The following is a 26,434-nucleotide window of genomic DNA, read 5'->3' as shown; positions in this document are numbered from 1 at the left end:
TTATTTTGTATCATTTAAAGACAGCTTTAGCTTTTACTTAGTTTGATTCTTAGAGTAAATCCTTCCTCACATTTTCTTGTGAGTCTTGAGAAATATTACTCCTGCTCAGGTAAAGGCAACAGGGGGAGCGACAGCAGGTTGTGATGCTGGCTGTACGCATGCTGTCTGAAGTCTCTGCCACCATTGTGCTTGGATCTACCCACTGCTGCCTTCCTGCTTCCAGCTGATACCTTGCCTCTGTTCAGTCTGCAGACAGCCAACACTGTGTTGAGACAACGTCATTTTGAGATACGGTATGTTTTAGGCTAGTTCCGCTCTGTGCCTCTCAGGTATGTATGAACATTACATTTAAGTGGCAACAACACTGTCCTTTGTGTAGGTTGAAATAGTTGATAGACATTGGGGTGGGTGAGGAGTTGTTGTGTTGTTTAATAAAATGCTGGCTATGTTAATTGAATATTGTTCCTTCTATTATTTGTAATCTTCTACTCCTCATTGAAAGCAAGCTTTTACATAGCAATGTTACACCTGTTTTACTACTCGATCTGCTCCAAAATCTTTTTTTATTGTAACAGAGAAAAATGTTTTCATTTCTAATTCAGAGGCGCTGTGAGGATTTTTTGGCAACATTCTGAAAACACATTCAGCAAGCTGTAAGTAATGTTGATTGACCTTCTTGCTTTGTTAAAGATCACTGGGTAAATACATTGTCGAAAATCGGATGCTTGGCACTTTGACATGCAAATAATGAGGAACAAACTAGTTTTTATCCTGAAAAGACAAACTGCTGCTCAGGTTTTTATAGAAATGATATTGAGAAAAGGATTTTAGTCTTAGCTAGCTGCTCTGTTACTTTGCTGTCTTTCTTTAAGTAAAGTATGTCTAGAAAATGTGAATATATCACCATTATTATTACCTTAGGACAAATGCCAGCGCTACATTTAATATCATTGACTTAAGTGTAGCAGGTAAATGTTGCATGTTTAATTGGGATCAGTAAAAGTTCTATTTGTTTTATTAAAAGAAAAAACATGGATGAGCAACACTGCAGTGACCTTTTTTAATTTCCCTCTCTGATGTGTGTTTTACTTCTCATCTCCTCTCCTACTCTCTTGTTCTCTTTGTCTCATTTATCCAGCGAGCCGTCCTTGAGGCGTTACAGCAATAGGCCGGTTGTTAACACAGGAGAAAAGGGCGTTCAATGTCATGTCACTGTGTCGCAAGGCATGACAGAGCCGGGGCCCGGGCCATCTTCTCAGGAAATAAATACATTGCCATTTTCCTTTTCACAGTGTAATGGTCTGGATATTACATCTCCTGTGGGACATTACGACCCATGGATAATAAATCCATCCAACAGGGTGTGCGTATGCGTGTGTGTGCCTGTGTGTCTTAATGAGGGAAGAATCTGGTGAGATTCTGCTGCATATGTATGTAGCGCGTAGGTGTGTTTGCGTACGTTTCTGCGGGCGGGTTTTTACGTTCACGGTGTGAGGCAATTTGTCCCCTATAGAGAAAGTGATCCACAATCTCTACACCTCGTCAGCTGGAAGCAGTAGACAGCTATAAATCTCAATTACACAACCCCCCCCCCCCCCCACCCTCCCCTCCCTTGCCACAGGTGACAATGGATCAACTTGACTGCTCACTGTTGTGTTCCAAGGCTTACCATTGGCTTCTGGCTGAGTCTGAGAGGGCACGGCTACGTAGGGGTCCTCCCCTTTGTCTGAGCTCATGGGGGGGTCCTTCCGCTCAACCATGCGGCCCCGCCCCAGGGGGACCTCGGCGGCCTCGGGTAGGGCCGAGGTGGGCAGTGAGAGGGTGTGAGGATGGTGGCGGTGATGGTGGCCTGCCGGACACAACACAGGTTAACTAAGGCTCCGGGCACACAGGGACAGGCTTCAGTGCATGTGAGCACAGGCCAGCAGGGGGGCACGCACACACTCAAACACACACACACACACACACATTTTCCTACTTTGAAGACTACATTGACACCGACACTCATGCACAAACACACACAAGGACAGCGGCTGGGCTGTGTGAGGCAACAAAGTGTTTTTCCTTGGTGACCCTGGGCAACTCATTAGCAAATGTGTGTGTGTATGTGTGTGTTTCTTAGGATAGATGTGTCCTTTCTTTTTTTCTGTCTCTCTGCCTGCCTCGTTCTCTTCCCTCCTGCTCTGACTGACATGTCAAAGCTCTGCTGGGCCTGTCAGAGCAGTGCAGAGTACAATCACATTGCTCCACAGTCACCATAGGGTGCCTACCTCTGAAGGACAAGAGACAAACTTTCTTTCCAACGCTCGTTTTTAAGAAGTCTTTCTGTAACTTTTCTCCAACGGTAAAGCTCTGATTCCCTGCCCCATTTCTCAATCTTTCTGTTACTTTGAGTTTCACTTTTTCAATCAGTTATATAGCTGTTTTCAGTTTGTTTGATATATACAGATACATTCAATTCATTAATGTTTGCGTTAAAGCTGATACAAATTGTCCAAAGAAAGAAAGGCAAAACCCTAGACCCACGACGGACCGTGGCGATGTCTGTTACTGCATAGTCCCCTCGGTATGGATTTTTATATTAAAGGTCCCATGTCCTGCTTTTCCGGTTATTACCCGGGTGCTATTGGAGCCTCGCAGATGGGGGTGCTGCAGCCCCCTCAGCACCCCCCCCCCCCCCTCTTCCCGCGTCCATTCGCGATGTCTCGTTGACCCCACGCTGCAACCAGGAAATGAACCCAGCTCACATTGTCTGCTCCTCACAGCAGCGAGCCGTGCAATGTCCCGCCAACACAGCACCCAGACCCCACGCAGCATTCTCATCTGTTTGTCCTTACTGGTGTCACTTTCTGGTAGCTAACACCATTGTAACACATAATCACTGATGTTCCGATGTAACGGTGGTAGACTCATCAGAACAGAGTGGGCGAGCTGACCAATCAGAGCACAGTGGGCTCACAGGGAGGGGGGGGGGGGGGCAGGAGCTCCAACAAGCCGTTTAGGACAGAGAGTGAATACACATACTATATAGAGATGCTGTATGAGAAACCAATGTGAGTTTGGAAAATTGCACAATATAAATCTATTCTAGTAGACCTCAACAATGGAATTATGATCAGTAGAAATGGCCATGACATGGGACCTTTAAAACTAAAAAGGTGCCAGATTGTAAACACGCATCCCAAGAGGATATAATATAGTGATGCAAGACCGCAACCAACAAATCCTACTCATCGTGCCTTTAAATGGCAACTATTTTAATCAATCAAAAGATTTGTTTTTATTTGTTTCAAGTTGAAATGCCTAATATTATCTGGTTTACACTTCTCAGCTGTAAAATGTTCTGCTTTTCTTTGTCATGTGACATTCAACTGAATTTCCTGAAACTTGACGTTTTCTTTGTGTTTTGGATTAAATCTTGGACTCCAGGAAAATGAGCTTGTGTTTTTTTTGACACTATAAATACAATTATTGAGGAAAAATCTACGATTAATTTGGAAATGGAAACGATTATCTCCCTCTGATCCCTTCCTTTTTAATATCTATTGTCTACTTATCTCAGCTTCACATTACCTACCTTCTCTTCCTTCCTCTCTGTGCTGTCCTCCTATTTTCCACATATTCTCACTTTTCCCTGGTTTTAACTAAAGATCTCCCGAACGTTTAATATCCGCACAGCCAGTAATCTTTATTTAGTAAGGCCCTCAGCAACATGGCTAGATCGATCCTTAGAAAGATGTCATTAACATTTAATGAATTTTCTCGGATTTGACTCCTCCCTGTAATTACATTTCTTAATGACTAAATGAACCAGCGGCCAACAGTTGCAGAGGGTCTCATAACACAGCCAGGAAGTTACACTGATGATGAGACTATAACAAGCATAGCACACACAGGATGTCTCTCTGTGGAAACTTTAGGTGATCTAACACCTTAAAGTGACAATTACAACAAAGTACTCTTTCATCCGTGGATGATGGATCATACCTATCACGTCCCCGTCTATCACTGCATGCCTCTCAGACAAAGTGGCTTTTTACACATCTTCTTTTTTCCCCTAATTTTCTTTCATAAGCAGAGTTGTGCATAAGCTTTGTCTGACTATTTATTTTTGAACCATGCTAATCACATTCCCATCCCACATGCTAACACTTAAGCCACCCTACACCATTTTGCAGAAGCTACACACTGTATTTAACATAATGTATTTAAGCCACACGTTAAAGAGATAAAATCCCCCTAGATGAAGAGTGACTTTTATCAACAGCCTCTTCCGAGCTCAACCCCCAATTCCCATTTTGATACGCTCTCTCCAAGGAGGAGGTGACAGCAGTGTGTGTTTGCAGATGTGCGAGTGCCTTTTCAATATGTGTTTATGCTTGTGTTTGAGGAGGGGGAAGAGCATTTCAGGGGGCTAACGTAGATGCTGCTGGTAGACTACACTCAACAGACACCCACACCACCCAGAGCCTCCTCCTTCTCCGTTTGGCGTGGCAATCATTAAAATGATTTATTTAACTATTGGCCCAAGGCTGAGAGATTAGTGTGACAGGCCTATTTTATAATTCATTCCCCCACCGCCAGGGGAAGTGCAATTCAGGCAGATGACACACATAGAGAGAGAGCTCGGAGCCTCATGGCTCCTCCACGGATCAGAAAGGGAAAAAAAGCCCTAAACTGCCGACGGATGCACATTTCTCTCTTTCTACAGATTAAAAGGGAGGAGAGGATGTCTAGTCTGAAGTAGAGATGAGGAGAATGAAGAGGGGGCATTTATTTATCTTCAAATCCATATCAACCACTGACAGATAGATGGAGCGGCTGGTGCAACGGTGGAGACTTTGTTTGGGAGGTTGTAAACTGGGTGTTGTCTGCGTGTGGTTGTGTGTGCCTGGAAACACACAGCCAAGCCTTTGGGAGCACATTCAGCACTACAAGGGTGCATACCAATCCAGATGCTTTATTTAAAAACAATTCTGACCCTGGACATCCAAAAAGGTTTGGTAGAATCACACTGGGGGTACAGCCACAGGGGGGAGAACTTTAAAATAGATATTCTTCTAATTCTGTATGGACCTTACTGTTTCTATCTGGCAGCTCAACGGTATAGGTGTATGAGAGAGAGAGAGATTCATTTCAATTCACCAAACTAGTGTGCACTCCTATTAGATAAAAATAAGGTGGATGTGTGGGTGCTCTGGATGAGAGTTACTTTGCTGCGGGCTCATCATCATCTGTTTAATTTAGTCTAAAAGGCAGACTTGAGTAATGACAGTATGTCACTGTGATTGTTCTCTGTAGCATGTTTTTAGGATATATGTGTGCAAATATATATATAATATATAAATATTTGCATGTTTTGACTAGCCTTTTTGAGCAATGAATCTGTGCCGACCACATTACGCTCTGGCATAGATGGCTGAAAAATATCTGATCTTTCTTGACCATAAACAGGCCGGTTAATCCTTCTCTCTCTATCTCTCTCTCTCTCTCTCTCTCTCTCTCTCTCTCTCTCTCTCTCTCTCTGTTCACACATGTCCTGCTTAGTGTGCACACTGAGGCATTTCTACAAAATCAAGGCTTTAAACCTCCAACTACCAGACCATCCAATTAGCGAAGCAAAGGTCAGGGCTAATCGATTATATTGCCCAGGGAAAACACAAAGGAGCGGGAAGTTGGAACAAGAAGAAAAAGGAGATCTAATGGAACTACGGTAATAGATTTAGCATTATCATTGATACAGAAAGATTTTTAATTCTAATTTTCTGATTTTAATTCTTCGTCCTCTATGCTACACACCAAAGGGGCTAGATAAGGGAAAACACTATGAGGAGTGGAATTGAAAGACTGTGCTTAAATGTTTCATTACCTTCGTAACTGGAGGGAACGTCTATCAAAAAGAGGAACGAAATGAATTCAGTTAAACCATGAGTCATTAATAACCCGTCTTTACACATGTGGGAGGAGTTTTCATTTCCTTGAGAGGGTAAGATTGATTGACTAGATGAAGAGGTGTGGCTGAAGTTAAAGAGTTAGGGGAGATGAAATGCAGCTCCTGCCATTTATTTGATTGCCTCTACAATATATGTGGAATACTTACCGTTCAGCGCCACAAAGGTGTCTGTAAGAAGAAGAAAAGAAATGAGGGGAAACGTGTTATTGCTTGCAGTAAAGAGAGCTTATGTTTTAACATGATCAAAAGCCATGACTTTTAAAGTAATTCAGAATCGACTGGCTGCTCGATATTCACCTAACTTTAAGTTGATCTATAGCTTCTTAAGGTAATGAACACTGGCTTCCCTTGACTAAACAGAAGGATGAAATGGATGGGAAAATGCACTACCTTTATAGGTAAACAGTCGAAATTGAGATGAAATGGAGAAAGATAAGTGATTGAAGGTCAAATGTTTTTAAAGTTCTCTTCTTCAAACTAAGCAACTGAGTATAAAATATACAACATGTAACATTTGATACATCTGAACAGTTATAATGAACATGATCAAATATGCATTGTAGAGTAAAAGAGGCCTTTGTGACTTGTGAGGCTGACTTGTTCTGTGTTTATAAATGAGTCCTGTGACTGCTCACAAGTCACATCCCTTCCCTGTGTGTCGCTGAATATTTGTGTGTGTTTACGTAGTAAATTGCAAGAAGGAATCCAGTCTTTGCCCAAGTGGACACAACATTCTATTAACAGGGGGACCAGAGAAACAGCGGGGTAAGGACAGAGGAGGTTGGGAGCAGAAAGGGACAGATGGATGGAAGAGGCTGAAAGAGAGGATTGTGAGAACAGGCACAGACGTGGGAGAAAAAGGTGACAGCAGCGAAGAAGGAAACGGAGGGCCGAGAGAAGAGGGAGACTGATTTAACAGGGAAGAGAGGAATAGTAGGGGGGTTTAGAGAAGGGAAGGAAAGATAAGAGTGAAGAGGGCCTGCTTACTTTGGCAGTCTCCCAGGCCATCTGTGTTACCCTGCTCCACGTCCTGCTCAAAGGCTGATCTGCGGGGAACAGAGACATCATGGTCAGCAGTGGAAAACAGGCCAGGCCATGCAGGCTCACCACACCTAACAAAGTAACAAAGCTATAGGAAAGCTTACAACAAAAACACCCAACACCACAGCGTATGCTTGCACACAGTGTAGGCTGCAGAAAGCCCTATACTGGAACAAAATCAAAGAACACCTAGCAGGTGCCCTGGAGGCCTAAAATCAGTGGTTAGAAAGAATGCTGGCAGGCTAGTAAATCCATAGCTGGCACAGGACTCTTCGCCAGAAGTGTTGATATAAATAGATTTATTTGACTGTAATAAAATAATGTAACAGTTCAACATTTTATGTATGATAAATATGAAGCTAACATCAGCAGCCAGTTAGCTTGACTTAGCACAAAAACTGGAAACATGGGATATCCAGAATCTATTTTCACTATCAAAATATTACATTTTGTTGGTTTGACTTTTAGAAAAACCAGTGTAACAACAATTAGTCTTTTTCATGGTTATGTGCTAGACTACGTGGCTCTCAGCAGTTACCAGGCAACCAGCAGAGACCCCAGAGATGTACTGGTCCTGGCCAACAACTAGTCAGGTCCCGTAAAATTAAACAAGTGAGATATAACATATTAATGACTGTGCTGCTGGTGTTGATTTGTTAACATTGGACAGAGTCAGGCAAGCTGTTAACCCCTGTTTCAAGTTGCTATGCTAGGTTAAGCTAACCTTCTGCTCTTTACAGATTCAGATGTATGTATATATTCAATGTTCTGTACAGACATTAAAGTGGGATTGATCTTGGCAAGAAAGCAAATACGCAGATATCCCAAAATGTCAAACACTATCTTAAAACAAATATAGAAGAAACAAGCGAACCCGTTTATATAGAAAAATTCCTTTCGTCTATAATTCTTTCCTCTGCTTCTCAGTATTTGACATCATAAAGGTATGTAGTAGAGATATGAGGCTGTAGTCCCAATCACATGGGCACAGACCAGGGCAGTGAGGGGTAACCAGGCTTGAGAGCCATCATATGACACAGAGGAGAGCGTTTCGGAGATGTTATTTTCTGATGCAATCTGCACAGAGACCTTTTTTCTTCCTGAAAGACCACCAAGCAGGCAGTAAGGAGATCTGTGAAACAGAGCGGACCAACTGTCAACCAGGATCACAGTCACGCATGACAGCTTTTCACAGTCCTCCTCAACTCCCCCCTCGCTAGTCCTTCTCCTCCTCCTGTCCACCCGCCTCTCATCTTCCTCACACTCCACTGGTCACAATTATAGCATGAAGAAGAATGATTTTCCAAAACAGCAGTGCCCACCCCTTATCCCATGATCAGAATTGGAAGTGTGCACCTGACAAGGACAGGGGATTTTAGGATGAAAATACAATTGAATGTCTGCTTTAATGTTCACAAATCAGAGTCACTTTTCAAGTATATTTACAAAATGTAATGCATTTATTTGCTATTAATCTTTTCCTCCAGTTTCAAAGACCATCAATTGGAACGGATATGGTACATTTGCCCTGGTTGATAAGTAATTTCCCTACAAAAGCAACACCAATAACAGCCACACAAACAACAACACTGACAACACCAAAACACTGGCAACCTTGGGGTCATGGTTTTCATGGTGGATAATAACGTTACAACCTACGGTGAGACTGTGTTAAGATGAAGATTACAAGGTTTAAATCCCATTGGTCTCGAGATGAATTAACAATGAGCAGTCACACTACGGATGCAGTGTCTGGGCATGACTTGGCACACGTGAAAGTGAATAGCATGATCCTCTGGTAAAGGGTTCAGGTCCCCTTGCGGCTGCATTATAGCAACAGAAGTGCAATGAGCTCAAGAGTGACACTACAGGCGGTTCAGCTCAGGGTTACGATCCCACTGCAACCGCGTGATGCATATTTAAATCTGATTCAAACTGCACCGTACATAACTGGAGGCAACGTGAAGCCACATTTTATATCATCTTGCATCAGATGTGATTATTATGTGAGATGTGTGGTTGCACTGAAGGGACCTAGTTGCTGAAATGCAGGTCAGGCAAATTCTTATTAATTATTCATATCAGAAGTGTAAGGGGAACCGGGACCTAATATGCTATACATACAGTGCGAAGTACCTATGCATAATGCTTCCTCAAAGCCGCCCATTCATTTTAATATAAAATGGTAGACCTGCATGCTCAGACTTCATTAATCATGGTTTCACCAAGAAGTAAGTCAGTATCTGTGTGCAGATTTAATCAATGTAAGACCCCACCTCTGATCCAGAGAACAGTCAGGGCTGTGGCATTGGATTGAGTAATTCAGAAATATTTAATAATATGCTTATCTGTTGTCAGTTAAACACTAATGTACCTAGTTTACATAATGGCAACCATAAAGAATATAAAGCGATAACATGCAGGAACAGTGGGTAACTGGGGACCATATTGCAGGAGACCAGAGTGCAAGCTGTATATGGGCAGTAGGTATGAGCGGCATTACTCCACATGGGAAAGCTGGCACGCTTGCGCCGAGGCCAGATGGAAGAAGAAAGGAGGGGAGGCATGCAAGAGAGAAAGAAAATGCCAAAAGAAGGAAACAAAAAGAGAGATGATATAAATAGACATACAGACAAGGATGGGCAGGTAAGAAGATAGATAGATTGCGGTAAAGTGGAAACATTGAAAGACAGACAAGGACACAAAAAGAGATGCTGCAACAGGCTTTTCATCTTAATGAGGAAGAGAAAAAAAGAAGAAAGAAAGACTGAAGTTAAGATAGAGAACTTTCCTCCCTGCAGGGACCTGTTTGTACGAGCACCTTGTTATTTAACACAAAAACCCCCTCTAACTCTTGTTCATCCATCCTTCTGTCAAGCCTGGAAAAAGCTTTGAAAAGCTCACCATTGAACCGGGCCTAATCCCCCGCTCTCTCACTCAGAAATATTGTACAGTAAAGGATGGAGGTCATTTGCCCTTTTAATACCTCTGTGTCGGCTTCAGCTCCAAAGTGGAACCTCAATCAGAACAACAACTGCAGATTTATGGAATAATAATAGGATAGTTCTACTTGTGTTTTTCGAGGACAAGCTTTGTTAGTACAGTACTGTGGGTATGTGTGCATTTGGTGAATTGCCGTGCCATACCAATCATTTTGCAGCAGGGGATCAAATGTATTCAACGTCAAATAGCCACTGGAGCATTGGTACTTTTGTTATGACTTCATCTGTAAAATCTTTTTCCCCCCACAAAACTCCATATGCTGTTTGTTCAGAAGCATAATCTGGTTCTGTGTCATAACTTCAGCCACAAATTATAGTTACTACGACCATACAGCGTTCCCCAGCCCTGAGTCGCCGACCCGAGCTTGGGGCAAACAACACTTTCCTTCCTTTCATCCTTCCAATAGCCCTTTCAGCTGAAGGAATTTGCACTTACACACCATTAAATTAGAAAGATCACAGACATGACAAATCGAGAGGGGAATGCCACCAGACATGTCAGAGAAGGTAGGGTACTTGGAAAAACAAAGTGTCTTAGAAAGCACATGTGTGTCAGTCTGTTTAAATGGAAAATCTTACACCATGAATGCAGAAAATTCGAAAAGGAACATTGACTCAAAAAGTGACAATATCTCAAATGGACTTAATTCCACATTTCAAAGTTATTACAGGTATAATAATGTTAAAAGGAGCTGCTGCTTCCTGAAGTACTTTTCTAAACTCTTGATAAAACCTCAATGTTGCTAAATATAGAAGCTCTGGTTATTATTCAGCTTAATGTTGTAGCCAACAGTAAAGACTACAGAAACTTAGTTTTTGAGAAAGTCAATAGAGCAGCAAAATAGAATACAGCCCTCAATAATTTACAATATTTTAAATACCTCAAAACAACTGTGACATAAATGGATAATAAACAATATTTTGATAATATAGCTATCTGAAATGTTACTTACTTGATGTTGCCGACAACCTGTTTGCAGGCTCCTTCTGACACCCAACCACAGTACGGGTCTCTGGAGGCTATGCAAGACCTGAATGTGACAAACACACACACCATCAGCCCCTATGTTATTGTAATGTTGGAATAATGCTGTCAAAACAATTTTTCTTTTTGTGAATCAACGATTTCATGTACAGGCGTCAAACGTACTTCTTGCATCTTCCATGTCTTTCACAGCGAGAGAGCGGCACTTTAACAACACAGGAGGAGAAAGCGACCCACAACGCGTGAATCTTGCTGTCTATCTGCATGCCAATGATACGTTTGTCGTCCACACCATCTATACTGCACCTAGAAGAGAGAAAAAAGAGGATAAAACTAGATTAGTATATAGTCTCTCCTTCAACTATCTAGTTATTTATGGAGAAAGTCTTGTAAAACTAAAAGTTATTGAGGATAAATGTGAGAGGCCATACAATCATCTTTTAATAGTTCATTTAAAGAGATAAAATGGGAAGATTAAGATATGGCAGAGAGACACACTGCGAGGTTAGTGAGAACAAAGATAATGCTGGACTCAATAACACCGGGTCAGGAACAGAGTGGTAGATAAAAAGAGATAAAGAAAGGGGTGATACAGATACAGCAGATCAACAGACAGATGGACACTGTGAGCAGTCAGCAATGCACTTAACTGTAAAACCCACTCACACAAATGTCGCCCCCTCCACCGGGATTTTGCCATTCCTCTATGCCCGCTAGTCTTTCTTTGTCTACTCGCCCCCCTGGACCACACACTCTAATCCACCTGGGCGTGTCAAGCTTTCTATCCCTTCTCTCTATCCATTCCTCTCTCCATCCCGCACCATACAGCTCCTGGGATTTAATCTGCCATTCGCAGTGCTCTAGTCCTGCATTAACGCTCTCAATTAGGGTTTAGAGTCCATCTACACTGGGTAATGCACGACAATCGGGCAGGCAGGGAAGCAGGCGGGAAAAGTCACTTACAGTATGCGACTAAATCCAGATGGCCAGCAGCCTACAAATGCTCGGCCACAGCCAAAGAGACAGAAAAAGGGAAAGGAAGGATGAGCACCAAGGAGACTCAGCAATAGAAGAGAAGGCAGGATCTGCCCTTCATCCCCTACATACGGCTGGTCACATGGCTCCAGAATGTTGGATAACAAACAGTGGTAACCTTGAAAGCCCTCCCGTAAAGTCCCCGCTCTCCTTCCCTTCTTCTTCTCGTCTGTTTAACACAATAACAAACTCGCCACTGTGCTTCTTTCCATCTCTCCGCCCCGAGCCTCCCTCTTATGTTGGTGCTGCCATTCGTTACCCCTCATCAATTGCCTCTTTATTAAATATTTGCTTTGGCAGGGTCATTCTGTGGCTGATTTTTCCTTTTCAATTCTACTCCAAACACACAACGATGCTTAACTAGCTAAACCCACAGTACCCTTCTAACACACACTCATGAACACATTCATAATGCACCAACAGCCGTGTAATGTATTAGCTAGAGATCTCGGGCTGGCTCTGAAGACAAACACAGACTTCGGTGTGTGTGAGAGAGCGTGTGTGTGTTTCCTTTAATCAGCCAACATTTTGGAGGATCTGGGCTCGCTGAGGTTGGGAACCACAGCGCTACGTTATCCAGAGCCTTAGGGTCCATGTCTTTAATTTAGTAGCTGTGGTTGGGCAGAGTGTAACCTGATAAAACTATTTTAAATGATAGAGTAGCCATCTGGCTGTCTGGCTTCACTGTATAGCTTGGGTCGAGGGAACTGACTGGTACTGATGGAGCTGGTGGGTTAGTGGGTTCTCTGTAGATGGTTGGAAACCAAATCACACACATGCCGTCTCTAGAACACACACTTCTGCAATAAATGACCTTCCTTTGTTTGTAGCAACTGTATCCACGTGTTTCTTCCTGTTTCTCACACACACACACACACACACACACACACACACACACACACACACACACACACACACACACACACACACACACACACACACACACACACACACACACACACACACACACACACACACACACACACACACACACACACACACACACAGCTACATACTTGTCAGGGTTGTAGACATTAAGCTCCTCCAGAAACAGGCTATCGTTCAGGATGCCGCTGTTCATGTTGGCCAGGAACTTGACAATGATGCCTTTCTCAGATCCCAGGAAGACTACTGTGTGGTTATTATAGGGACCCGCCTCATTGTCCACCACAATGCGAGTAAGACGATACCTGGAAAAGGAATATAAAGTGAAATAGGTTTATCAGTCAATTGGTCAGACAGTTTTCCAATCAGAGAACAGCGTTTCCGCCAGGAGGGCGTCTTGCCGTCATTTGAAAAAGAAGAAAAAAAAATTCAAGAGAAGATCGAGAGTTTTTAATCGCTTGAAATGACGAAAAGGAAAAAGGACAAGGACATCCTTCTGTTGGAGGGGTAAAGGACTCTGGTGGGATTATTGCTGCCAGCATAGCGTGTTCCTGTGACGGAAAGTGTACTGCCGGCGAGCCTTGACGGGGGGTGCTAGTGGAGCAGGCGCGTGAACTGCGAAACTGAGGCTCTGTGGTAAACTGTGGTAACATGAAGAGCCGTTTAGGAGCCGAAAGAGCCGGCTCTTCTTAGTGAGCAGAGCCAAATGAGTTCCCATCACTAATACGTAAAGAGATAGTATCTATAAGGGATGTCTCAATCAAAATTCAAGTCCCCCCCCGCCCCCCCCCCCCCCCCCGCTCTCGGGGTGGACGCCCTCTCAGCCCTGGTCTGGCGGAAACACGGTCACAGGAGCTACAGATGGTGATGAAAGACCTATGCACTCTCCCTCAGTGAGATTTCTACTGGGTCACATTCAAAAACATGTGATTCAAATTGCATCAAAAAAAGAAATACTAGCAGCTAGAAAGATTAAGAAATAGAACAACAATACAATTGATTAACATAATTTAGCAAATAATAGTTTTGTAACGAATCAATCAATTGATGTGCCTTTAATCATTCATGTCAGTCTAAGAAATAATAGGAGAAACAGAAGGAGACAAACTTTATAATCTCAATAATGGATTATGTAAACTCAATCGCATTGCATCAGGGCATTTAAAAAAAAAAATACAACAACAGTTGTCAGCTATATTCTATTTTCTAATTGACAGCTGCTGATCACACAGTTTGGTCTAAGCACCAGGTGGATGAAAATCCATTTTCATTTCATTATCTCTATAAAAAAACATATCAAGCAGATTCAAGTTAGCAATCAGACACCTGTTTGGAGCTGAGCCATATTGTGCGCGGGGGTGTTGTTTGTGATCAGATAACAAGAACATGTTTTAAGAAATATCTCTTGAGGCCATTTACCTTAACGATCTGATTTCGTTGAATAACAGATGCCGTTATCTCTATCTCAATTAGTTTCAGGGCCATGAAAGACTTAATGTTATGGAAACGGTATATACAGGGTTGCACATAACTTTTTTAGTGAGTTACTCAGATGAGTACCAGGAGACAGCGTTTGGTACTCACACACGAAGCGTGGTCCTCCTCAGTGTCTCCTTCACTGTCCTCTATTTACACTTCTTGCATGCTAGATGATGAAGATGCACCTCCCTGTCTCTTTTTAAGCCTCCGATTTGCTTTCTCCAAAACTTGTTGCCAAAACTGTGAAGTCCTAGCATTTCCTGAAGCGAAGTTGAAGGATCAAATACTAAGAAATTATCACATGACTTGAAGTCATATCTGATTTCAGATGTGGGAAGTTACTACACTTATTCAAGTACTGTGCTTAAGTACAATTTTGAGATATTTGTATTTTAATTGACTTTGATGCTACTTTGTACTTCTACTCCACAGTTCAGAAGTAAATGGTGCACTTTTGCTCCATTACATGTATTTATTACCTTTAGTTACTTTACAGATGTGGATTAATGATGTGAAATATAATCAAGTCTTAAATCAGACTTGATAAATATAAATAATAGATCAAACATATCATATATCTTATTCTGAAATGGACCAATCTGCACAACTTTTACCTTTGGTACTTTAACTATATTTTGATAATACTTTTCAAATTTTACTTGAGTAACATTTTGAATGCAGGACTTTTACTGTAACAGAGTATTCCTACGCAAGATCTGAGTACTTCTTCCACCTCTGTCTGATTTCAAACTCTTCCATTAACACCCTGAGTAAGTTTGTTGTAAATAAAACTGCAGCAGCTTGACCACAGAGCGTGAACGTTGTGATCAGCTGATTTTGTGCAGTTCTCGAATGTGTGCGCGGATCACTGGATCACATCCAGTGATCTAAGCCTCTGCCTTCTGTAAGCTTCAGGTCCGTCGGTTATGGCCTGCGTGGCTTGCCAGCTCCAGTTCAATCAGTCATAGAAAGTCCGAAGATTTTTTTGCAGGGAGCGAAACGGCAACGTAGCTGCTTAATGTCTTTGTTTTTTGTTACATGTAGTAGTTTACTCCATTGAGTGTTGATAAGAAACACGTGTAGACGAAATATGTGTTTTGTTTTGATGTTTTGAGGTACGCAAAGGCGCTTAATGACACATGTGACGTTACGCAATTCAGATTTGTGCCTGCGTATGTGCACCCCTGGGTATATACCTACACATTGGTGGGTTTTCAGCAAATAGTTGTTTTTAGGGATCAACCGATTGTAGAAGAGAGCCTATTGGTTAGTTATTTGATTTTGAAAGAAAACATGACACATCTTCTTATCCTATCTACCATTTCATTTTCTTTAATTATCTCTTTAAATGTTTTATATCACTGGCAATCAAAAATAACAGCGATCTAGAGGACTATAGTGGTTTTGATAACAGAAGCTCCAAGGACTGTGTCAATGGGATTTGATTCCAGCGAAATAATGCAATCTCAAGGACGAAGACATTCACTGTCTTTCCTATTCAGGATAATAGAAATCTCAAGAGGGGGATTCATTGTGCCCAGCCAGCTGAGGCCTCTGCCTCAGCACAGCATGTCTCAGGACAGAAAAGCTTTTTCAAATTTGCAGTAAAAGCTCTTGCAGGATATCAGGGGGTTCTCTCTAGGGTGAAACAAGGATCAAAGCCTATACTGATTTTGTTTCCAGTCGACTTCAGCTCAAGAATGGTCTTACAGCACGACAGCACTGTGACATATGTCATAAAAGTCCTAACTCCTCTTCCAACCCTGTATGCCTTCATAAGGTTTTTTAGCTTATGTAATGCTTCTAACTAGTGCTTCTGACTTGCGTGAAAGGTTCTGCTCATCATCAAGTAGTAGTAGTATGATTGCCGATTATGTAAAGACAGAAACAATGCGTTATTTATAACATGGTTTTTATGATATAGTGCACTAATGAACAGAGAGTTGTCGGGATAACCTTGATGAAAGCTGTTCCTATTCTGACTAAGGCAGTGCAGTATGTAGGTCAGACCTCAGCAAAGTAGCAGCAAGATGTGATACCATGCAAATTATTTGTAAAACCTATGAAGAAGTCTTTATGTAGCTCATATTTTAAGGGATGTTAACACCACTGAGGCCTGTCAAAGGCATAGCAAGCAGTCCCGACCCTAAACCTTCAGTAGCTACAATTCAGAACCAGGACCAATTTAAAGCTGGATTCTTTTACTTTTTACCAAATGCTCTGTCAGCTAGTTTTGCCTTGCCAATGGAATGGCAGTGTGCTGTCTTATTCCCACAGAGGATGGCTGAAATGTCTCTGTGTAGTGTAGCAAAAAGCCAGACAGAACTTTGTGATCAAACGGCATCAGCCACAGTGCACTGGCTTTTGGGAAAGGGGCTCAACTCCAGAAACTCAGGAGAAAAGCCAACCGCAGAACAAAAAAAATCATCTCTTTGAAATATCCTCTGAGGATTCAAACAGGCAATTTGTTACAAAGACTGAACATTGAAATTGTCTTTAAAATAGGTGCTTGTATTAAACATTTAAAAACATAACTAAGAATTGATATAGTTTACTCCGTTTTGATCACATCACTATGCGGCCAACTTGGGAGAGAGATAGTAACATGAAGATCAGTGTTTCTTCTACTCCAGCGAAAATAGGTCAGCGGCTGGTTAATGGTGGAGTACCACAGTGTTTTAATGAGCTTGACTCTCAAAGCAGCACTTCACGTAATTATTGTCCTGGGTTGAAGAGGCTCATAGACCTCTGATGACAATGATCTTTGGAGTGTGTAACACTTACCGGACCATGGTCTTAAGGAACCAGGGCCTGTTGGCAATTGAGGGCACAGCCTCGTCCATCAGAGGATGCTGTTTGATGAAGTTGAGTGTGTCATCGGGGAACTCATTGGATACCTTGTACCTCTCCATGGATGGAATGCCTGCACAATTGCCGGGCCTGAAAATGAAGAGGAGAAAGGAGAAAGTTATGAGAAGGAGGGAAGTTGGAAAAAGGGAAAGATAAAAAACGCTACATTGACTCCGGGGGAAATCTTTCACAGCCAGAGCTCCAATAGGAGAGTTTATATTCCTTGGAATCAAGAGAGTGCACTTAAAATAACTAAACTTTCATGCCAAGGGGCTTTGGTCAGAGAAGAAGACACAAGATGTCTTATTTCTCTGGAAAAGGACACAAGATGTCTTCTTTCTCTGGACTCAGCAAAGCACGAAGGCATCTATCTTTCTGATCCTTTTATAGGGAGTTGGTGAGTTGCTTGTTAAAGAGAAGCTGCTTTTGATAGCATATTCCCTTTACGGGCATCTCACCTCTGAGGTCTTGTAAAAAAAACCTTTACTGCGCAGTCTGTGATACGCTGCCACACCACATAATCCACACCAGGCCCTAGAAATATTAGCCAGCTGGCCACTGAATGTCTGATCCTGTCAACATGTAAGAGCCCAAGTTACCCTAAAAAATATATGTGTATACTCAAGAGAACGGTGTATTCAACATATTCATATTCTGTTTTTAAAGTTGTTGTGTGAAGGCATGTGTATAAAAGGAATAAAGCAGCCATTCTGAACATGCCTAAGAAAATGTGGCTTGACTTAGTTTAAAAACATGCAAACCTGCAAAACATATTAAGTGCATAAACTAAATGATATGCATGCTCTTTTCTCCCCAAAAAATATTTAACATCCCCCTTGACATATAAGTTGTGTGGAATCAATGCACTTAACCTCCAAATTGTTATCGTTCAATTAAGGGCCTGCATTTGCAGAACCATTTGTCACAGTGAAAAGAAAACGCAGTAAAACTCAGTGCTATTACATTTTTCTTTGATGTAGCATTTATGTCAGCGGACATATGGAGAGCAGAACAGTAACAGACATCTCTTTAATTCAAAAATCTGCAAATGATTCAGTATGAGAGTCTAACACATGGAAGAACAGTCTGCTGCGGGGCCAGACCTAGGTGGCATTGTTACAACCCTCCGTCTGTTTGCCTGCAGATAAAAGGTCTGATTGCAACAGAGTATGAGAAATAAATCAATCGCATCAATCTCTACAGAGAAAACGGCGGATATATCGGATCTTTGCAGCGGCTGACCTTGTTGAACATAAACACGTAATTACATGCTAATTGAGGGAACTCACACATAAACACTAATGAATGCACAGAGTACAGCATAGGCTCTCTTTTGGTGAGGAACCAACTCCTCAGCCATATGGGAACACACACACACACACACACACACACACACACACACACACACACACACGCACGCACGCACGCACGCACACACACACACACACACACACACACACACACACACACACACACACACACACACACACAAACACACACACACACACACACACACACACACACACACACACACAGGGTACTAACAATTATCGTGTCCCAGATCTTTGTGGTAAATCTGTTTTTTTCTCTTCTAGAGGAGAGTAGAGCCGCTCTTAGGGTGCTAATTAGCGGGCAATAGATGGGAGATTGATCAGGCTAGTGCATTTGTGGAATTAGCCAACCATCTGTAAAATGATCTCATGCTTCATTTGTTGATACGAAGCGCTTCTTTGATTCAGCTGTGTGTGGGGGAGAGGTGAGGTAATTGGTTCGGGGGTGCAACTGGTAAAAGAGGTGATAACTGTGCATACAGTCTGTGGGTATGACGCAATGTGACTTACAATGTGCAATCCCTTGGTGAAAAAAGTAGGGGCGTATAGAAAAATGACGAAACGGGAGTTTGAAATGTGTTATCCTTAACACATCGTAATTCAACAAGTCTAATGCATTGATAAGGTTGCCATGTATGTGTGTGTGTGTGTGCGTGTGTGTGTGTGTGTGTGTAGGTGGCTGCACATGTGTGTGAGAGCCAAGAGTGAGAAGAGAGGAAGAGTGAGACTGAATATACTGTATGTGTGCAAATATGTTCAATTCTATGTGTGCTATGTGTGTGTGAGAGTGTGTGCTGTGGGTAATTAACTTCTGTTTTACCTTGGCTTGGGAACCTTGTCTTCAGGAAAAGGCGTCCAGGTGGAGTCTGAGGATTTCTGCTCTTTGAAACGCCCTGTGAAGGTGTTGGCCACCTCAGCCATGTCATAGGCGCACACCGCAGAGCCTGGAATACTGCCACGACACACAGGAATAAAATTAAACTCACATAAACAATCCTCTCAAGTGAACATATCAAAGAAACACCTTGCCAAATTTCGACTATCACCTAATAGCAGAAACATGGATTTACAATTCCTTTTAGAGGGTTTAAATCGCTCGAGGATGGCTCATTTTAGCTGTTGCAGGCCAGTTTGTAATGTTGCCCAGGCTTAGGGAAGAAATACCCTCCATTTAATAAAATAGCATTGGTTACTTTTTATATTTCAAGTAGCGAATAATGGTTCTACTGTATTGATTACCGTATGAATGCTCTTATGTCAGTGCTTATGTTGAGCTTTTGCATTTCTATGAGTGTCAGTGTCTGCGCTGCCAAGCCTAAATGAGGACACACATTCCATCATCCCTCCAAGACTCCAACGCTCCAAGACTGGGTTTCCCCAAAAGCCTCGAGGCATTAAAGTTCATCACAAGTCCACTGTTGGGCAAGAAATATAGACAGATTATCTTATTATTGCCTTTCATTTAAGGGGAAAAACACCCATCTTGTGATAGAAGCGGAGCCACTGGCTTATTTCCATCTGTTTGGATTCAATGCATAACAGATTGTTGAGTCACTTTTCTATTTTTCATGCATCTGCTCTCATAAATTATAATTGAAACTAGGAATTGTTTATTCTTTATTCTCATAATAGAGAAATCTCTCTCAGCTGGCTGGATTTTCTAGCTGTTAAGTCATTGGTTAAAATGATGTAGACATCAGGGAGACAAATTACACAAGGGCAGTATTATAGAGAGCAAGGTCAGAGTGGTTAATTCTTGGCTAAGCTACCAAATTACAGTAAATACCCAAAGTTAGACAATCCTACGTCTGTTTATATGGAGCTGCTAACAGCAGATAGATGGTAGCAAGCCAGCCAGTGAGCAAGTGAGAGGGTCAGACAGCAACACAGCAAACTAGACAATTAAACGACAAACCCTGAGTGCTTCCTATAGTCGGAATGTTCTCCCTCCAATTTCACCCTCTGACTATGAAATAGAAAATTAATGCCAGGATCTAAACCGGCGCTTATAGACATTTTCAGCAGCTTTGCTTCATTGGGTTTAATGTCCATTAACCATGCTCAATTGCATTGTCACAAGCAATTGTCTTATCTGCTCAGAAGCAGCCATAAAATGGAAAATTACAATATGTGGGAGCTATCAGCAAAGCTATGGCTTTGTGGTAATTTTCAATTTGGATAACAACTACCCCTTTCTATGAATATGAAAGCAGCTCTGAATATGAATTTTAAAAGGGAAAATAAGATGAAACACCTGCATGTCAAAAGGGCAGCACAGCTGTTTTGACAGAAGATGTATGGTGTTGACCCAGTAGTCTCAGGACTGACATGTTGCTGAGAGGCACGGCAGGGCATTAGCAAAGGTCACACTGTCATAATGATGATAAATTCAAGGCATTCTAAAAGCATTTCAAAGCACGAAAGATAATCGTATTAATTAATGGAAAGTGAAAAACAGTTGTTGACACTTGAAGTCATTTGAGACAAGGGAAAAGCTTAATAAAAAATATGTGAAAAAATCGTGTCCACTCACATCTTTGTAGATTTGTCAATACCTTATTATGTTTTTTGTACCTGTTGTAAGGTGTAGAGAAGGTTGCCATGACGATGTCCCTCCCGTTGATGCGGATGACTTCTGTCACAGCCTGCAGGATGTTGAAGTAGAAATGGGAATCACCGGGGATCGAGCAGTTCATGCGAGACTTGAGAAATGAGGTCCACTGCTTCTCCAGGACACGGGGCGAGCCGCCCTTGTCGTTCTTACAGACCCTGGCTACACGAGGAAACACCACCTGATGTAGACACACACAGAAGAAACGTTATATTTTAAAAGCTCTGGGTTATGTAGCAACAGTCATCTATGTCACATCTTCATTCTCTTGTAATAACGGTTACGAGTTGGATTCATGATTTCTTTTCACAATTATTCCATGCATTTTTCATTTCATGTCAAAGCCTGGAGCCTACATTACAAACCATGCAATTAACCACCAGCATTGTGTCAGGCTAGTGCGGGCTGTACGCCTCAAGCAGAGTTACAAAGTGGACTACAGAGATCTGGTGAGCTCACTGCTTTAGAACTCCATACCACCAGATATGTTACATGTTCAAACAAAAAAAAGTTGTCTAAAATGATATTCCTTGAGGTAAACTATTAAAAAGGGATTTACTTTTTCTTATGCAGTTGTAATACCCAAGACCAACCAACAGACTTTAATGGATAAAATAGGAGTGCCCTTTGAAAGCATTCCCTTTTTTTCTTTTACAATTGTTTGTATTGGATTCCTGTTCTGCATCTAAATAGCCTATTATAGTTTTATTTTATGGGTTACAAGCTATACACACACACCCACACACACCCACACACACACACACACACACACACACACACACACACACACACACACACACACACACACACACACACACACACACACACACACACACACACACACACACACACACACACACACACACACACACACACACACACACACACACACACACACACACACACACACACAGTTAATTCCCAACAAAACACACTATTGTGCCTCTTTAGTCATCAACACTCAGTATCTTAATCCAACATTTTATCACTTTATTGCAAATTAGACACAGAAGAGTAAATTAGTGTGTTTGATATGCAGTTAACGAGTCAGCACCTGGCAACAGAAAATGTAAAAGTATACAGCTTCAAATAGGAGCTATGCTGTAATTACATCTTTGCTGTATGATCACACAGTCAGTATTGTAATTACTGTATGTCACACTATACTTAACAGCAATAAATCTAACCCTGACCTGACATTGTGCTGTAAAGTAAACAGTGCGAATAAGAGCGAACATGCATTTAAACCAGATCTCTGCACACGGCTGCAGACCACACATAAACACACCCTCACCCATGCAACCAATGCATAAATGTTCCAGAAAAGCACATATTCATTCAATCACGCTGTCAAAGACACACGCTTACATGGGCCTGTTCACTGTGAGATTATAGAGCGTTGAGATACCAGAACAAGTTTTACACAAAGCAGGCGAGACTGTCAAGCTGAATGTGGAATAGTTTCAGCTTTACATATGCCAGTTCATGTTCTCACACACACACACAACGTACAAATAAACAGATCACACACACTGCACAAATACTTCAGCCAAGGCTTGCTAATTTAATTACTTGTTAATGTAATTACATATTTGTCCTTCTGCGTTTTCCTAATAACAATCCAACATAAAAACTTAAGCAAACACTAACCTGCCACAGAAGATAGATCAATTTGCCATAAAGCACAAACGGCTGCTTACAATGTCAGAGAAGGCCAATTTACTTAATAATAATGCAGAGATATCACTCACTAAATGTTACATTACTCTCTGCACATTCAGTTCTACAACCACACGCATAATTATACTGACATAGCTTTCAAAACACCCAGCAGATTGAGAGGCCTGATCTGTATTCATGCTCTGTATAACACATGCCTGTCACTTCTGGCAGTGAATCCATTATTTCTGTGTTTCTCGTTACCTCTGCTCTGTTCTTGTCCTCTCTCTTTCTCCGACTTTCCTCTCTTGTGTGGTTCCATAATTTTTTTCCAAAGAATACATATTGAGTAATTCATTTCCATAGCGGATTTTCTCATACCTGGTATCCAATTAAACTCTCTCAGGGCATCCAAACTGCATTGAGAAGATGAATAGAACTGTAACTGTTTCACCTGAGGAAAAGCCAGTCTTTTCCTCAACCTTTCCTCTTCTGATCCGTCTCATTTCTCACAGACTCTTGGGTCGGGTTCCTCTTGGGAAACTTTGAGACGATAGGTCAAATGGGAGCTGCGGCCGACGGACGCGGATGTGCAATTTAAGCGTTATTTTTAGACTTCAAAATAGGATCTGCCGACATCCACGGATTTTTCTCTTTAGATCTATTTGAGGTCCTACATCCTGACCAGTGCTTATCTGAAATCTGTATCTGAAAAATGTTTGGCCATCTTTCAGCTCCTGAAAGCCTTCTTCCACTTATGTGATACACCCATATCCTGTTAGTTTCCTCGGGCACTCCCTCATTCTCTTGGTAAATAGGAAGTCACCTCTGATTACATTTCAAACAATAGCTGAAGAATAGTGTCTGTGCTTACCTTTCCCATTGTGTTGTACTCCATAGCAATTTCCCGGTAGAAGAAGTAGATGAAGTCCCCGTAATCGACTGCCTGGATAAAGTAAGGCTCTGCAGGGGGAAGAATAGATAAATGAAATGTGTGACAAAGAGACGTCGTCACCGTGACAAACCAGTTCTGACACCATATTTCACAGTAAACAGGCAGAATATCTGTCATATTATGCAGAAAAGCACCGACTGTGAGCCTTGAGTGCCTCTATCTATCATCCATCATATCAGAGCATCAATTTGCATGCAAGAAAAGAGGGATCTCTCTATTGAGTTTTGACAGGCTGGACTTGTGCTTGTTTCTCCCCAGGGCAGAGCAATTTCCTGGCTACATCAACTACCACTGCAGGCTGGCAAAATGACAGTGTCAAACAGAGCGAGCGCAATCAGCATAAGCGCTCCAGCTCTTCATACCTAGATTTATACACCGAGACACACAAATCATAAATCACACCACATGGTCAGGCATGCATGTCAGAACAAAAGTCTGTTTTCTAGCTTGTCATTCAGCTTGTTGCTATCCGAACCGAGAGACTTTGTTTATGTGTCCCTTACTCACCTTTCAGCCATTTGGAGTCATGTTTGACAGTGCGCAGAGTCGGACTGTCTCCCAGGCTACGATAGATGACCGAATCGATCGCTAGGAAGTCCGTTACGGTGGCCGAGTACAGCCTGCCACCTGGAGAGGGAACACAAAGGGCGATAAGAGGAAAAGATGGAGATATAGAGGGCAGAAGAAAGAAGTGAGAATGGAAGAGGAAGACATAAAGAAAGAGGATAAAGGGGTAGAGAGGTAAGTTTAGTGAAAAGAAAAACACATAAAGCCACTTAAAGAATCTTGCTCACTGTGGCTGGATACACAAACACGTTTCAGATGGCTTAGACCTAGAAAATGAATGAATCATACAAACCGAAGAGACTCTCTGATGGACAAGAACGGGGCTGTACACACACTTAAACATCTTGCAAACACACTTTAAAAGCACACACAAACACTGAAGCCTTGCATTCACACATAGTCTCAGAGTCCCACAGAAACCCACAGTTATAGGCACGTATACACACATGCTCCACAAACACAATCCACGACCAGCATGACCTCAGCCTGCCTTGGCTATAACCACAGTGGAAACTTAAACTACATAATTGAAAGGATAGCAGTCAGAGGAACCCTCTTGATTACTCAGTGCTTCCAGCTCCTTCCAAGCAGCTCTGCTAGACATTAACTGGTCAAGCTAGGCGTTCACTTTCCTCCTAGGCTTTAAACAGGCAGGGACAGCTCATCAATACCGCCATAAATCGGTTCACAGCAAATACGAATGGGACTGAATGTCTTTAGCAGCCTGCGTTGAATCAGATGAATCTCGCCACACCAACAGAAAGCTGACTCATTCTTGTCCCATCCGTTTGGGACTTAGTTTAGAGCTTGTGCATTTGAAAAGAAAGTTAAAAAAAGAGAAAAAGTGCAGTAAAAGCAGGAGAAGGATGTTTCTGTATTTGCTGTTACCAGAGTACTACTAACATCTTTCCAAAAGGTTCAAAAAAGCTTTGAATTCTTGATGCAGATCAGATGTGGTCTCCAGGTCGTTGATTTGCTCTAGTCTAGTGCATGAAACTTGGTTTGCCTTCCATACCTGACATGTTGTCAGGGTTTTGCCGTTAGAATAAACCACAGGGTATTAAAAACAATATTTAATACAACCACAACTAATCCCCTTGACTCAAATTTCCCATCTAGCTCTAACATGTTCCAATGTTTAATAAATGCAGAAAGGAGAAACATTAGATTCATGTTTTTGCCTCATGGCAGTCAGTAAGTAGAACTACTATCATAAATACTATGTCTATTTTCACCTCATGGAAACTCTCACTTTCAGCGACAGGAAAGGACTTCAAAAAGACATTGTAAAACATAATCAAGTACTTCAAAGTCTCCCAGATAAGTTCATTGTTAATTTGTCATGTCCGATTTAATCTTACCTGCAAAGAGGGCGACATTGGCGTGCTTGGCGTCATATGGGCAGCGTGCCATCCCACTGATCTCCTCTCCCAGGGCCTCCAGGGTGTCCAGCTAGGGTCACAAAAGAGGTGAAAGTTCAACAAGAGGTCAAGACAATTTAGTGTTGTCAAACAAAACAATGGACTTGGAATACAACTTAGGCAGGAAAGGTTGGTTCCCAGATGAAGGGGAAAGGATCTAAAGGAGGAATGTGTCCGTCTATCTCTGACCTTAGCTAAAAACCTTTGGTGTTTTTCTGAGAGCTGTCAGAGCAGCGCATCTGGGAGTATCTGGGAAACTGTCACTAAGTGAGATTAACAAAAACTGACATTTTCCAGAGCAAAATGTTCCACAGTATGGGTGGATGTGGATTTGCTTTTCTCATGCCATCCTTTGTTCTTCAACTGTACAGGAATGAAAACATATTTTTAAAAACCCTCAAGATAGATCTTTAAACTTATATACTGCTGTGCTTTCTCCTGCCCCCATTTCTTAAGTTTGTGCTTTTGCTGTGAAGACGAATTAAATGGGCAGAGTAAAAGTGGGTGAGCACATGGCCCTGAGCGGGGAACGTGAGAATGTTTTACTAAACCACAGTAGTTTTTAAATAATATATTGTACGGCGGTCATTATTTTATAATTTGCAGCCTCAACTTTGGCTTTTGCTTTGAGCTTTTTCTTTGGCAAGTCTTGTTCCTATA

The 26,434-nt window shown here is 41.9% G+C and overlaps 1 protein-coding gene across 2 annotated transcripts in view; it reads right to left on the bottom strand.

The window, feature by feature from the left end:
• sema6a (sema domain, transmembrane domain (TM), and cytoplasmic domain, (semaphorin) 6A) overlaps positions 1-26,434 on the bottom strand; it is a 105,451-nt gene that overhangs the window by 15,351 nt on the left and 63,666 nt on the right. The window contains exons 7-18 of one of the 2 annotated variants that reach the window (XM_079689167.1): positions 25,715-25,805; positions 24,294-24,413; positions 23,706-23,794; positions 21,136-21,353; positions 19,382-19,513; positions 17,165-17,320; positions 13,033-13,206; positions 11,147-11,287; positions 10,950-11,027; positions 6,941-6,999; positions 6,101-6,121; positions 1,670-1,849 (exon numbers count right to left, since the gene is read on the bottom strand). In XM_079689167.1, the coding sequence (XP_079545293.1) occupies positions 1,670-1,849; positions 6,101-6,121; positions 6,941-6,999; positions 10,950-11,027; positions 11,147-11,287; positions 13,033-13,206; positions 17,165-17,320; positions 19,382-19,513; positions 21,136-21,353; positions 23,706-23,794; positions 24,294-24,413; positions 25,715-25,805 (1,459 nt within the window). The remainder of the gene's footprint in view (positions 1-1,669; positions 1,850-6,100; positions 6,122-6,940; positions 7,000-10,949; positions 11,028-11,146; positions 11,288-13,032; positions 13,207-17,164; positions 17,321-19,381; positions 19,514-21,135; positions 21,354-23,705; positions 23,795-24,293; positions 24,414-25,714; positions 25,806-26,434) is intronic. The other variant, XM_079689168.1, reaches the window with a different exon arrangement.

The sequence above is a fragment of the Notothenia rossii genome, assembly GCF_949606895.1.
Source record: "Notothenia rossii genome assembly, chromosome: 6".
Lineage (NCBI taxonomy): Eukaryota > Metazoa > Chordata > Actinopteri > Perciformes > Nototheniidae > Notothenia > Notothenia rossii.
The sequence above is the reverse complement of the archived record's forward strand: the minus strand, read 5'-3'. Positions and strand labels throughout refer to the sequence as shown.